This window comes from Indicator indicator, chromosome 3 (assembly GCF_027791375.1).
Source record: "Indicator indicator isolate 239-I01 chromosome 3, UM_Iind_1.1, whole genome shotgun sequence".
In the NCBI taxonomy this organism is placed as follows: domain Eukaryota; kingdom Metazoa; phylum Chordata; class Aves; order Piciformes; family Indicatoridae; genus Indicator; species Indicator indicator.
The window spans coordinates 37,478,338-37,492,437 of record NC_072012.1 but is presented as its reverse complement, the minus strand read 5'-3'; the positions used below and the strand labels follow the sequence as shown (position 1 = coordinate 37,492,437).

Sequence of the window (14,100 nt, the reverse complement as noted above, 5' to 3'; positions counted from 1 at the left end):
TTGGGGGGCTTGCTTGTGAGAGCAGGCTGCATAAAACTAGGACAACAGTGGTATCTTTGCAAGTATATTGCCAGATTAGACAGTACCAGATTAGACAAAAACAAGGCTCTACACAAAATGACCATTTTTTCAAAAGAGCTGTAGTGGAAGCTTTTGAAGGGAGCTCATAAAGAACTAGATAGTTAAATAAAGCTAATCTGAGATGGTCTATACTCATTCAAGAGACGAGTAGCTTTAACAAGACTAATCAACATTAGTACATTATATTAATCAACTCCTAGTATAAACACTTAGACCACTGTCTTAACATTTATTTGTGTAACAAAATTAAAATGTTGTAACTTTGTCCATTACAGATAAGTGTTTTTTTAAAATGAATACTTATCCCAAAAACCTATGACTGGAAACTTATGAATCCAGAATAATGCCTTTGATAGCCTATGGATGATGCTAAGACTCTACACAGTCACAGAATACTATGTGGCAAATTCTAAGATAACAAAGGATCTCAGCTGTCTTCCTCAAACTTCCTTTCTTAAAGGCTGTCCAATCACATTTTCATTATTTTTAGTTAAGAAGTACAGAAGAGAGAAGATGACTATCAAACAAAATGTGGGGGTTTTTAAAGCAAAGCAATAGCAGATGACAAGTGCCAAAAGGCAAAGTGACAAATGCACTGGTTTTTGGTGAAACTGCACATTTTTTGTCCTGCATAAACCAAGCACTTTATGTAGCAAATATATTTATGTATGACAGTTGTCTACCAAGAGGCAAAAACTCACCCAGAAACCTGTTGGGCTGTTATTACTGGGTACACATCCAACATGTAACAGCAACTGTATCTCAGTCACATTTCACTGCAGTCACACCATTTTGAAGGAGTGAGGTGTACCTTCCTGTTGGAAATGTTGTTTCACTGATATACTATATTGTCATAGGTTACCACACCACCCTTCCTGGCATAAGCAGAAAGTTGTGAAGGAATGAGCAGTAAGATCATAGTGGGCTCCAACTGTTAGCTTTAGAAGTCTAAGGTAACTTCAAGAGGATGCACATATAGAAGTTAGAAGACAAAAGGAAATGCATAGTTCATCACTTCATGTATTAATGGCTAGTTTTCTTCTTGACTAGAGACACCTGAAGTTTGACATCCAAAACAGAAGCTTCTGTTGTAAGCTTCTCACTTACATGAACTATTTCATGATTTTATTTCTTTTATTGTGTGATAGGAATAACTTTGATTGAAGTTTTGAGATGGGAATTATTCTCAAATAAGGAAAAAAACATCTGAAATTATCCTGGTAAAAACCAATAACCAGCAAGTCCTAAGAACATCAGTTAATTTTGATAATTTAATATGCCATTTATAGTCATCCAAACATCTTACTCAGTATTACTATGTACAAAACCCACCAAAAAAAAAAAAATTAAACGTTATCTTTCAAATGTAAAAGTGCAATTAACACAGGCAAAGTTTTTGTAACAATGTTACATTTCTGTTAAATTCATGGGCTGCACAGGAGCCTAACAGGTACAACTGCCTACACTGAAGTGAATGAGGATTTGTTTTTCGTTTTTAATTTTGAATAATCCCAATAGTTGATAAATAAAGTTTTACTGCCACCATAATCATGGTACATACATCCAAAAATGCATAGCACAATTGTTCTCATAATTTTTAGTTTAACAGACTTTCAGAAATATTAAGTAGAACAACAGTAAGATTCATTAAGTTCAAAAATAATTAACACCATTAAAACCTTGTATCAAGAGAGTGTGCAGGTAATAGCCATCCTGAATTGCTTTCTCCAGAACTCTGCTAGCTTCCCAAAGATGTTATTTACCCCCAACAGACACTCTTCCCTTACAGCACTGAATGGATTTTCTGGAGCAAGAAGATTTACATTTATGATCTTTCATGCAATACATGTTCACAATTTGGAAAAAAATGGAAGGCCTTCATACATGTCAGCCTTTAATCTCATCCAGTCCTGAAGTTTCTGCAAAGCTGTTTTTTCTTGTGTTAATATTTTTGCAGCTTTTTTCAGTTTTTCTTCATTTCGCTCTAAATAACGAATTCCATCTGTCTGCAGCTGATTGAGTTTCTCTTTACGACTTTCATCCAGAGCTATGTCTTCATTCATAAGAGGGTTAAATCTGAAATAAGTATCTGAAGGTAACAGTGCATCCAGCATCGTGTGAACTTCTGTATTAGAAACAAATGAAAGAAACAGTTACATTTACATGAGAGAGTCTCTGAACATCAAGTGCTCTGGAGTGACACAGTAAGTGTAAACACATGCTGCTTTGCTAAGGAAGGGTTTCTGCACCATGGCCTTATCAACAGCTCTTCCTTGTTAAAAGGTTAGCAAATGACCCTGTAAGCTCTCTTTACTCTGGAAAAGCTTCATCCTTTCTTCTAAGACAACCTGACTGGTATGACAATTAAGAAGGCTTTGCGGCTATACTGATTTTTAATTACATGTACATTCCATTCCTTAACAATGAGAGTGCATTCTGATGAGAAGGAATGCCACATACACATTCCCATTCATGTTTTGTGACACTCAGTACTATGGGAAGTAGGTATTATGACAACTCTTCTCTAATCTCAAGGGGTGCAGCAAAGAATATGTAGGTTTAAGCTTTTTTTCTGTTTGCAAGTAATTTTTTATATATTACTACAGATTTTGAGTTTGAATTTAACATTCATTTAATTTTAAATGTTCGAGTTAAACAGTTAACTAGTACAATAATGAACTATTTATATTCCTCTCTTCCTTTTTAGTTCTTTTATAGCCTAATTTCTCTCTCCTTTTAGTTCTCTGTCTTCTTCATTGTCTCTCTTAAAATTCCATTTCCAGGACTTCTTTCACCTTTCATTCTCTTTTATTTTCATCTTTGCATTCTTACCACACTTCTCCATGCTTTTAAATATTGCTTGTTACATAAAAAATTTAAAGTGAAAAAAGTAGGATGGGTAAAACTACAGCAGGAGATTCTCATTAAGCTGAAATCTTCTTTGCTTAGTCCCTCTTCCTGTAAATTACTCAGCTGTGTTTGTTGTCCCACCGCAGCCAGTACTTTGTGCCCTATTTAACAGTATCCCCTTTTTCCTTCATAATACAAGTTCTCATTTGCTCACATATACTCCCTCCTCTCTTTCCATTTCCTCTCCTTCCTCCTCTTCACAATCAAATTTCTTGCTTGATTTTTCAGCTGCAATGAAACTTTTTCTTCCCTTCATAGAAAGTGGACAGCATGTCTCCCCCAAATTCCTACTGCCTTTCCATGATTGTGCAAAAAAAAAAAAAAAAAAAAAAAAGGCTGACCAAAATCTAGCTTTTTCTTACTAGTGACAGTTCACAGAGATCATGAAGCAAAGGATCTATACTAAGAGGATTTCTTATACCCTAGCCTTTCACAGCACCAGTTTCCTTTGTTGGGGAGCAGAGCACCTGCATATTCCTCTTTATGGAAACAAAACAGATGTAAACTGCTGGTGATAGAGTTCCAGTGTGCTCCCATTAAGAGGAGCAAAACTTATTTTGGAAAACACATGTTTGGCTCCCCCTGAGAGCAGTGGACATCATGGCCATTGGTGGATACAGTCTAGTCCTTTGAAAAGCACATGCATAGAAGGGAACAGAACTGAAATACTTTTCCTGAAGATGATGGAAACCAGTCCATGTTCTGTATTAACTATTAAGCAAATATAAGAAAATATGATTTTTCTATTGAAATGAGTATGCTTTTATCCTGAAGCACAAATAAAAACATATCACTATGTAAGTCCTATTGGATTACCACTGTCATTCTCATAAATTTTGAGGTATCTTTTATCTATAGTATACCTGTCATGAACTTCATGTTAACAGTTGAAAGTTCAAACATAATCAAGATGAAGGTTCACAGAGATCAGGCTAAGAAACACTTTCACATGATCATCTCCAGAAAAGCTCTAATACTGGTACTGGAACACCCAACTATACACAATGAATTAGACACATTTCCAGTAGTTTCAGAGGGGCTGGTAGAAAGAAAGGGAAAGACAAAAGGTTGCAGACTGCTCTCCAAGTTGGAACTATAATTCTGAGAAACATAAAAAAGCCCTGAAAACAGTAACAATACAAACGTATCTTAAGACACCAACCTTCTGTATCAGTTGCACTGCTGATCACATTTGTGAGCTTGGCTTTCAAACTGGTGTATGTCACATTGGTCTTCCCCTCGCTTTCGTATCGGCCAGTGCCCAGTGATATTAGACACTGCAATGGAACATTCGGCCAAAGACACTTGCACTCATGGACTGCCAGTGCGGAAGGATTATTTAGAAGCAGACCTCCATCCTGTACGTGAAAAATAAATATAAATTTTAGTACTTTGCATAACATATGGTCAAAAAAGAACTGCAACTATAAACTAAAATAAGCATAGCAGTAATATACAAAAATCAATTAAAGCAAGAACCAATTTTCATCCTCTGTGCAACTCTTCTGCTTATGCTATGCAGCAGCTGTGTAGTTAAGCTTCCTAAACTCATGGACACTGCCAGAGCAACTCTTGGGTCTGTAGCCAGTTCTGTTCTTGTCAGTATGGTATAGAAGAAGTAGGCTGAAAGAGCAACATTCACTGGAATATCTGAAAAAGTTATGACCATATTCTGAAGATCTTTTAAGTAACACAGATATGCACATTGGCAATTTCTTAATCAAAAAGTTTGCATCACAAAATGTTTGCTACTAGCAAAATACAAATTACTACTGTAGATTCTGAAATAAAAAAACTGTAGGAGCTAAACTCGGTCAAAGCTATTTTATAAGCACAGTCATTACACAGGACAACGTCGCCTGGAGTTAAAGACTTGGAAAATCACATGATTTTTGATTGAGGTTATCTGGTCCACATCTTCTGCTCAAGCATGTTGCCTAAGGCCATGTCCAGTCAGGTCCTGCGTATCTCCAAAAACGGATACTCCCTGGGCAACCTGTTCCAATGTCTGACCACTCTGATAGTAAAAACTTTTCTTATGTTCAGATGGAATTTCACATGTTTTCATTTGTGCCATTGCCTTTTGTTCTGTCAGTGGGCACTACTGGGAAGAGTAAGGCTCCCTCCTCTTCATTCCCTCCCAGTCTTTATTAATAAACGTGAGGTCACCCCTGTGCCTTCTCCACTCTGTCCTTGCTTTGTGGCCCTGCACTGCATGTGCCTGGTACTGGAGAACTGGACACAGTACTCCAGATGTGGCTTTAGCAGCACAAAGGAAAGATCACCTTCCTCAATCTGCTGGTCTTGTTAATGTAACCCAAGATGCTGTTGGCCTTTTTTGCCACAAGGGTGCATTGCTGGCACATGTTCAGCTTGTCCACCAGGAAGACCCCCAAGGTCCCTCTGTGTCAAGCTGCTCTACAATCGGTCAGTCCCCAGTGTGGGTTGGTGCATCAGGTTATTCCTCCCCAGATGAAGGACTCTGCCTTTCCCTTGAACTTCATGAGAATTCTCCAGCCTGTTGAAGTGGCCCAGCCTTCCATTCCTCCCAAGTTTGTACCATCTGCAAACTTCCTACAAATGAATTCTGTCCCATCATCCTGGTAATTAATGAAGATATTGGTCTCAGGATTGACCTCTGAACATGATGAAACCTGCTCTCCTAAAATCTTTGCTTCCTTCTCTTAGATCCTGAACTCCATAACTCCATCATCTCACAGTCACTGTAGCCAAGACTTTCATGTCCTGACGAGTTCCCTCCTCTTACTAAGCATCAGGTCCAGCAAAGCACCTTTCCTTATTGACTTCTCCATCAGCTGGGCCAGGGAGTTCTCAACAGTGCACCTGAGAAATCTCATTGAGATTGAGCTCTTCTGTATTGTCCTTTCATCAGGTATCAGGATGATTCTTGTCCCTTCTGAGGGCCAGAACCTGGGAACATGATGCTTCTGTAAGTTGTCTGAAGACCAGAATTTAGCCCAAGACTAACAGGAAGAAAGGCCACTCTTAGAAGCCTGGAAATGAGGAGAAACATCTTTTGCTTTATGTCAAAAGCACAGGTGGTGAGACTGAAGTAAGATACTTTAGAGCTGACTTTCAAAATCTATACAAAGAAAATGGAATACCGACTACAACGAGCATTATGCAGAAGCTGCCCATATCCTAAAGCTTCCTGAATTCCTTGTGTCCCACACCTGACTAATCACATTACAAGGGCAATTAAATAAAAGGTAACTCAGGAACAGCTTAGAATAAAAAAAAAAAGTGTTTTTCAGTTGATAAACATTTTACAGAAACCCCTTTTAAGTACAGCTGTGCTAGATAAGTAAAACCAGGATTACTGAGCTGAGTTTTTTCATTACTTTTTTTTTTTTTTTTAATTCGGCTTTCATTTCAACATACAAAAAGCTCCTTGAACTCCTTCTGGATACTGTCTGCTTTGCTCAAAACACTGCAAAGATGAATGGTCTCTTCAGTGATTACTACTCTTCACTTATGCTTACATTACCTTCTACACAGAAAGCTAAATAGAAGGACATGTTTTTTTCCCCATGAATCTTAATCTAAAATCTTACTAGTTACCTTTGTGCTGCTTACTTTTTTCTTTAAATCCTAGATTAAAAACATGCTTACCAAATAATTTCCACTGATCTTGTCAATATAATCTAAGTAAACATGATTGCTTCACCATGGGAAAGTTTTTATCAAAAGCTAGGGGTATGTAATATTGGAATATAACATGTTTTGCAATATTGTCAAATAAAGGATCAAAAGAAGGTAAAACACACATACCAAGTATGTACTATGACAATACCTAACGGCTTTGATGTTCAGCAATGACTTCCATATTTAAACATTCCCCCAATTTATGTTTATTGAAATGGCAGTAAATACCCATTCCTAATAATTTTTAAGATTTCAAAGCCAGGTTGGATGGGTCCTTGAACAGCCTGGTCTAGTAGGAAGTGTCCCTGCCCATGGTAAGGGGGTTGGAACAACATGATCTTTAAGATCCCTTCCAATCCAAACCATTGCATGATTCTGTAACTTCTAGCATTTATACAAGAGCCATGTCAGTTTTGGAAAGTTAGAAATAGGACTCAGTCAGGAAATGGCTTTTTTTCCCCTTCTCTCCAAACAGACAGTGGTTGATAATGACCCCATCTTGATCAATACCGTGCTTCAAACCAGCTTACTCTGTTAAACTGAGATGTTCATCACATTGCTCTTTTGCTTACAATGATCCACTATTGAAGTGGTAAATAATGTTATTAGTTAAATTAGAGCACTAAAGACTCAATGAAAGAAAGACTACAACAGTTTATTTAAATCTGCAGCTCCAGAAGCCTTAGAGTTAATTAAGTCAAAGGCTGAAATTCTCACGGAAAAATATTTCACAAGTTTTAAAATTAATTTCAAGGATTTCAGATGTATGCAAATTCTAAAGAAACTGTAAACAGAATTTTTCAGTTCTAATATTAACCCTTCTGATCCCAAGTAATTCCTTTATCTACATAAAACTGGGCAAGAAGCCCTTCCCTAGAAACATATTAAGTAAGCAGTACAGAAGTATGAAAGGCAGACCTAAATTTTAAAAAAATAATTTGAAGAAATAACATTCTTCTTCATGCTTGTCTTTGAGACACTGTAATATAATTCCCAGTGGTTGACTCTGGAGTTTTGTACATAAAATATGCTCAGATCACAGGAATCTTCACTGATCCTTGCTCTAAATTCCTATGTATTTAGTCTGCCAATCTGTTTCTTTTGGAGAACTACTACATTTGGTGATTTTTTTCTCCCCTGATTCTGTTGAAGTTACTCTATAGCAACATTACAAAAATTAATCCACATTATTTATAATTTAATAATTAAAGTATTTTTATTGTAAGCAGTGAGGTTTTAAAGTATGTTTATAAAAATACGTTAGCCAAAATGCAATCTAACCATAAGACTGGATGTTGTTAGTAGCATGAAATGTCTTGGCGACTAACAAAAACAGCTTCCTCTTCTATATTAGTTTCTCTGAGCTTTCATCTCTTTGAAGTTTCATGCAGTTCAACAACTTGAAGTAAACAAGACCAATTTATCTGATATATGATTACACACATATCTGTTGTCCAAAATCTGCATTCTTATTTGTATCTGTTTTCAGAAGAAAGTCATTCACTTTGTAAGCCTACTCAATTTCCTAGTATGATCTCATCTTTGATCCACCTATCTCTCAATCTTCAATTCAAAGTCTTCAGCTATTATGATGGCAGAATTAGCATCTTCCCAGCAGGCTTCTGCAGGAGGGAAGAATGACAAACTATGAACAGTAGTCTGGAAGCAAAAAGTTTAACCCAAACAATTACAAGTATTGATTCAGGCCATGGACTGAAAGAATTCATGGCTGGGGAACAAACAAAACGAAACACTAGCGAAATAATTTTTAGAAATACAGCAAAGTGGATAGTTGTGAAGTGTTGTGGAGAAAAATACACCAGTCACTGACAAGATTAAGGAAGCTAGGTAATGAGAAGCTGCACTGAGGGCTCTGAAGAATGACTCTGGGGAAGTTTCATGACCCTGCCTTTCCCTGAATAAAATTGTATTTCCACTATGCTGCATTCTAGAATGACGGTAAGCACAGCGATCAGTAGATGCCAACATTAGCAAGATGGGCAAAACGTGCTGACAGAACGCAACCTCCAAAATGCAGGAATGCTGGTGCATTATATGTGCCCATTATCTACATACTATATTTTATGGAACGTATTTTCAGAATATAATTTATAATTGAAAAGCATGTATAGCACAGGCCCATACCAGCATAGCACAATCCTGATTTCCTAAAGCCTTCACATAAACAAAATAATGCAAACAAAAAAGAACCTTTACAGCACACACAATAGCATAAAACCTTGTTGATATTAAGTGGTATTTTAAAGGTTCAGATGCAGTTTAAATTCTACAAAATAATGTAGCCATAAATCTTTTCAATTCCTCATAAATATATCCATTCCTTTTTGACAGACTGGAATGTCTTCAAATGTCCCTCCTTTCGTCTATACTATTAGACGTATTGCTACTGTGTAGCACTGTCCTGTGCACACAGAAGAGAGGATATGAGTAGGATATTAGATAAGCTACCAGATCATCAACATGCACTTGGGCTACAAGCAAAACAAAACAACCAAACAACCATAAGGGAAAGGGAAGTTCCCTGTGCAACTGTAACTGTATTTTTTTAGGCCTTGATGGTCATTAGCTGTAAGTCTAAAGCTGTAGCTAATATTTTTTGCATGTTTTTTGATGTGTACAAAATAGTTTGGATATTTATCTTCTGGATAGGGATTTATTTAAAGCATGAAAGATGCACCTTTTGTAGGCATATGCTCCACTAAAAGCTCTCTAATGAAGATATCCTGCTTGCTCCTTCCTAGGGATAAAGGCCTCATTACACGTTATGGAGACGGGGGCAGATTCTGAAGGAAAATATGTCAGGAAATCTCAAATAAATTGCTCCAGACCACTTGGGAACCTGGTAGCCTAGTACCTGCTGAAAATCTTGTCCCATTCAAATAATTATGGTGAAAGTGAACAGATCATCACTAACATATTTAAGTCATTACTTTGGAAGCAGTTATGATATTAAAATAAAAATATAAATTTAAACCATACTTTGGCATGGGCAGATGTTTCTAACAAGTTCAGAACAGTCTATACATTCATGTTATCATTACATTTCCTAATTTTGTCAGACTCAAGTTGTCCCTTGTAATTATTCTGTGTAACATCCTGTGTGCAGCACAGTTTCAGTTAAGTGATGCTAAACTTTGTAAAGAAAATCTAGCACAGGATGAAGGACATAACTTATGAAAGCCAAGCCTGAAACTTGGAAGCTGAGTTTCTTGGCTCCATAGTAACCACTTCACCTCACAGCCTGTGCAGACATGCTTTCACTTTCACCAAAAGTGAATTTTAGTTCACTTTTACAGATTTGATCTGTTGTTTACTTTCACTGTCATGAAAAAGTGGAGATGGAATTAGTACAGAACTATCAGAGGCTGGGACAAGACAGGCTAAAATTCTGACTGGATTTATGGAAAGTATTTTGCATTTAAAATCATGTAAAGATGCAGATTAAGTAGAAGGCTTATTGCTTCGAATAAGGAGCGTGAAAAGTTGCTGCACTCTAACAAAGGGTTACTTCTTAGAAAAAATAAAATAGATCCAAAACCCATTTGATCTAGTTTCCATAAGTAAAACAGGCACACCTTGCCAAATTATTCTGTTAAAATCACAGAATCACAGAAACATTCATGTTGGAAAAGACCCTCAGAATCACCATGTCCAACTGATAACCCTACTCTACAAGGTTCACCCCTAAACAATATCCCCAAGCACCACATCCAAATGACCTTTAAACACATCCGTGGTTGGTGACTCAACCAGCTCCCTGGGCAGCACATTCCAATGCCTGACCACTCTTTCTGTGAAAAGATTTTTCCTAATGTCCAGTTCTCTTACTACCTGTAACATCTGTTCATGTGATTAACTTCAAGATTCACATCCCAACCTAGTGCTCTCATTGCACTGGGCACCCAGGGTTATTATGAGAACGTCAGTACATTCACACTCAGGGCTGTAAGGCTCCTTCAGTCAAGCATCACTGGGCTACCAAATTACAGTTTTCAATACATGCTTTTTGCAATGACAATCTGTATCTTCAGATCAACTTTACAATAAACCAGTCCCTACAGTACACAGCACAAACACATTCTCCTCAATACAAAGGTTGTGTGACCATCCCCCTCTCTTAAATGTATTGAAAATTCTTTTCAATGTACATTAGTTATAGCTCTCATGAGTAATAGGTCCGTCTGGTCACAGTGCTAAGGAGAATGAAACTGCTGAAGAGGAGCTCCCAGCAAGTATTAGAAATCTTTATGGTTGCTATACAAACTATTTTGACCCTATAAACTAGATTATAAACATGAAACAGTACAGAAGTAGAATTGTTTCCTCTACCTTGGTCACACACAACAGATGGTGGTACCAAAATTCCTAACAAATCTCTGCCTGAAACATACAGTACCTTTCAACAATTCAGTTTAAGTTTCATTCTAATGGCTAAGTCTGATCCCCTTTGCTGCATGAGAGATGAGTGAGAAAATATTTTTAATGTAGGTTAGATAATTCTCTATGAAGCATACAATGAGTTATTTTTTATACAAATATTTAATGCAACTAATTTAGAAATAGCCACTTTTGCTTCATAATCATGTTAAGATGCTGTTGGGTCAATTATATACAATTTATTGCATTATGCTGATTACCAGAGGTGCAAATTGGTGGCAGTTATTAATGCAATCCTCCTAAATTTCTAATAATTTCAGAATTAATTGATTCCATTACTTAAGGAGAGGCAGAGATGCTCCTTTAAATTCCTGAAATAAATACCTTGTGCTCATAACTTTGTTAGACTATTGCAAAACTATGATTTCTCTTAATCCACCATAAAATCAAACATTTGAAAACTGTGGCAAGTAACTGCTTAGGTTTGCAGTGAAAACTGGATTCCCCTTGAAGTGGCTAACAGAAAAATACAACAGTTTGTGCAGCAAATGAAAATGCATTTATACTTATGTTACTGAATGACACTAATATTAGAATTTCTATTACTACTGTCTTTGACAGCTTGAAGAAAATCAGGTGTACTAGTTATATTTGTATTTCTACTCCAGCTGCAGTAAGAGAACACTATAGATATCACCTTACATGAAGTAAAAACACACAACAAAGATTTAAAGTTTACTAAAAAGCTTCCTTTTCAGTCCAATGTTTCCCACATAGGACTTATATTTTTTTTGGTAAAAAATAGCAACACTGTAACATACTGTTTGTATACACACAAATATGCTAAATGCTTTTGAGAGCTACCAGTACCAATGCTATTATAAGCTTAACATTTAGTAACATATTTTACTTTATTTTTACCCTATATTAGCCATGTTTGCTCTTGACATTTCTTTAGAATAAATGGCAGGCTAAGGCAGACAGCCAGATGATTATCTTAAATTATTAACTCACCCCAGTGAGTCACTAATTGACAGAAAATAACCAGCTGCTCTGAAGACATTACTGAACTCATGGGTTTATGTCAGATATGGAAAATGCACTCTGACACTGTGCTGATTAAGATATGCTAAATATTAGCTTATAAAAGAAGTAATTAATCTGCAATAAAATACATTGTCAGGTATTTCATTAAAGACATAACCTGTGCAGAATAGATTTAATTCCATCAATTGTGTAGTGAACAACAGCACACATCACCAAACATTACGTATTTTAACTGTGGGTCCCAAATGACAAAATGCCCATAATATTACAAGTGAGAATCATGGTGTACAGCCAAGGGAAAACATCTGATCTCTGGTTGAAGCTGCACTGGCCTCAAACACATGCCCAAACTCAGGTTCTCCATATGAAATTTGCAAAGCACAGGCAAGGTTCAAGGGTACAGTTAATAAATAAAATAAATCACAACAACAACAAAAATCAATACAGTCCTTCTGGATTCAGATGACTCTAGGGTATTCAAGTCTAGAAGATTTGTCGTTTCTGACACCAGTTAACAAAGGAAGAATATAAAAATTCTATTTGCTATGACAAGGTGTATCTGACTAAGGAGAAAGCTCTAGTATTTACACAAAATAATCACATCAATATAAAACTTCCACAAGTGAGCAAGAAATCCCAGATTCAGAGATATTCTAATCCTAATTTTAAAGCTGATAAAGACTCAATACATTTTAATGTCAATAACTTGATTAATGTGATTACTTATGGATAGTAGTTTCGTTAATGAATTGATCTATACTTTTAGTTGCCAATTTATTAAGTAATAGTAAAATGTCAGGAAATTCAAAATGCCTTGAGAAAAATACAGGAGAATATGAAAACTAGGAGTGATTCATAGGGAATCCAAATGACTCATACTATTGGATATATCACTGACAAAAGCTACTCAAAACCTGATGGCCTTTCCTCTGTTTAAAACTCTACCATCATCTGAATCTTGTAAACTAGCTCTACAGACAACTTCTAAAACTAAACTTATTGCAGACTCTTCTAAAACTAAACTTATTGCAGACTCTTCTAAAACTAAACTTATTGCAGACTCTTCTAAAACTAAACTTATTGCAGACTCTTCTAAAACTAAACTTATTGCAGACTCTTCTAAAACTAAACTTATTGCAGACTCTTCTAAAACTAAACTTATTGCAGACTCTTCTAAAACTAAACTTATTGCAGACTCTTCTAAAACTAAACTTATTGCAGACTCCACAAATTTATTTCTATCTTTCATACTGTAATTTCAAACAGAAAAGGGATTTACCATAAACTCCCTTTATTTATAAAACTATGCAAGCTGCTTAAATTTCTTAATACAAAAAATTATTCTTTGTTGAATCAAACATTAAATTTCATTGCAACGGAAACAAAGCAGGTTCATAACTAAAAGATCTGGTCTTTATTTCTTAAATTTTATCAATTTTAAGAACTTATTGAAGGTAATTGATGTGAAGGGTTCAGGTTTTGGATATGAGCTACCTAATATTTATATCCACAGTGTGGGAGGGCAGGGGAAGGAGCAGAAAGAACTGAAGGAAAATATCTAATACAGACCTGCAACTAAAACCAGCAGTATAAACACATCCCCTGTAAAAGAAACATTGTAAAGTATCTTTGCAGAGACTGACAACTGATTTGAGATTTGCAAAACTAACACTACAGATTAATCCTTTTACAGGAAGAGAAGCCCAGTACAGGAAATAAGGCTTAGATATTGTGTCCCATTCAACAACTGCATATTGAACTAACTGACTTTATGCACATTTTGTGATAGTAATAATTTTCACCATATGTACAGTCCTAAGACCTGTATCCATGACAAGAGGAAAGTGTCCTAAATTACAATAGAAAAGGCAAGTTAGAGGCTAGATGGTAGCAAAAAAAGCATGAAGTGATTGTTCGCATTAAGTCCCAGACCTCCACCTATTATAACCAAGCTTTCCTTAAGCGAAGAGATAAACCTATCAATAGTCCTACTACAGT

General features: G+C 36.1%; 1 protein-coding gene across 1 annotated transcript in view; it reads right to left on the bottom strand.

Annotated features, from left to right (window-relative positions):
* Window positions 1–1,338: 1,338 nt before the first annotated feature.
* The window catches only part of PNPLA8 (patatin like phospholipase domain containing 8), a 34,541-nt gene continuing 21,779 nt past the window's right edge, over window positions 1,339–14,100 (bottom strand). Inside the window, exons 8-9 of the mRNA XM_054399502.1 lie at window positions 4,154–4,349; window positions 1,339–2,206 (exon numbers count right to left, since the gene is read on the bottom strand). Coding sequence (XP_054255477.1) covers window positions 1,932–2,206; window positions 4,154–4,349 — 471 coding nt within the window. The 3' untranslated portion in view covers window positions 1,339–1,931. The remainder of the gene's footprint in view (window positions 2,207–4,153; window positions 4,350–14,100) is intronic.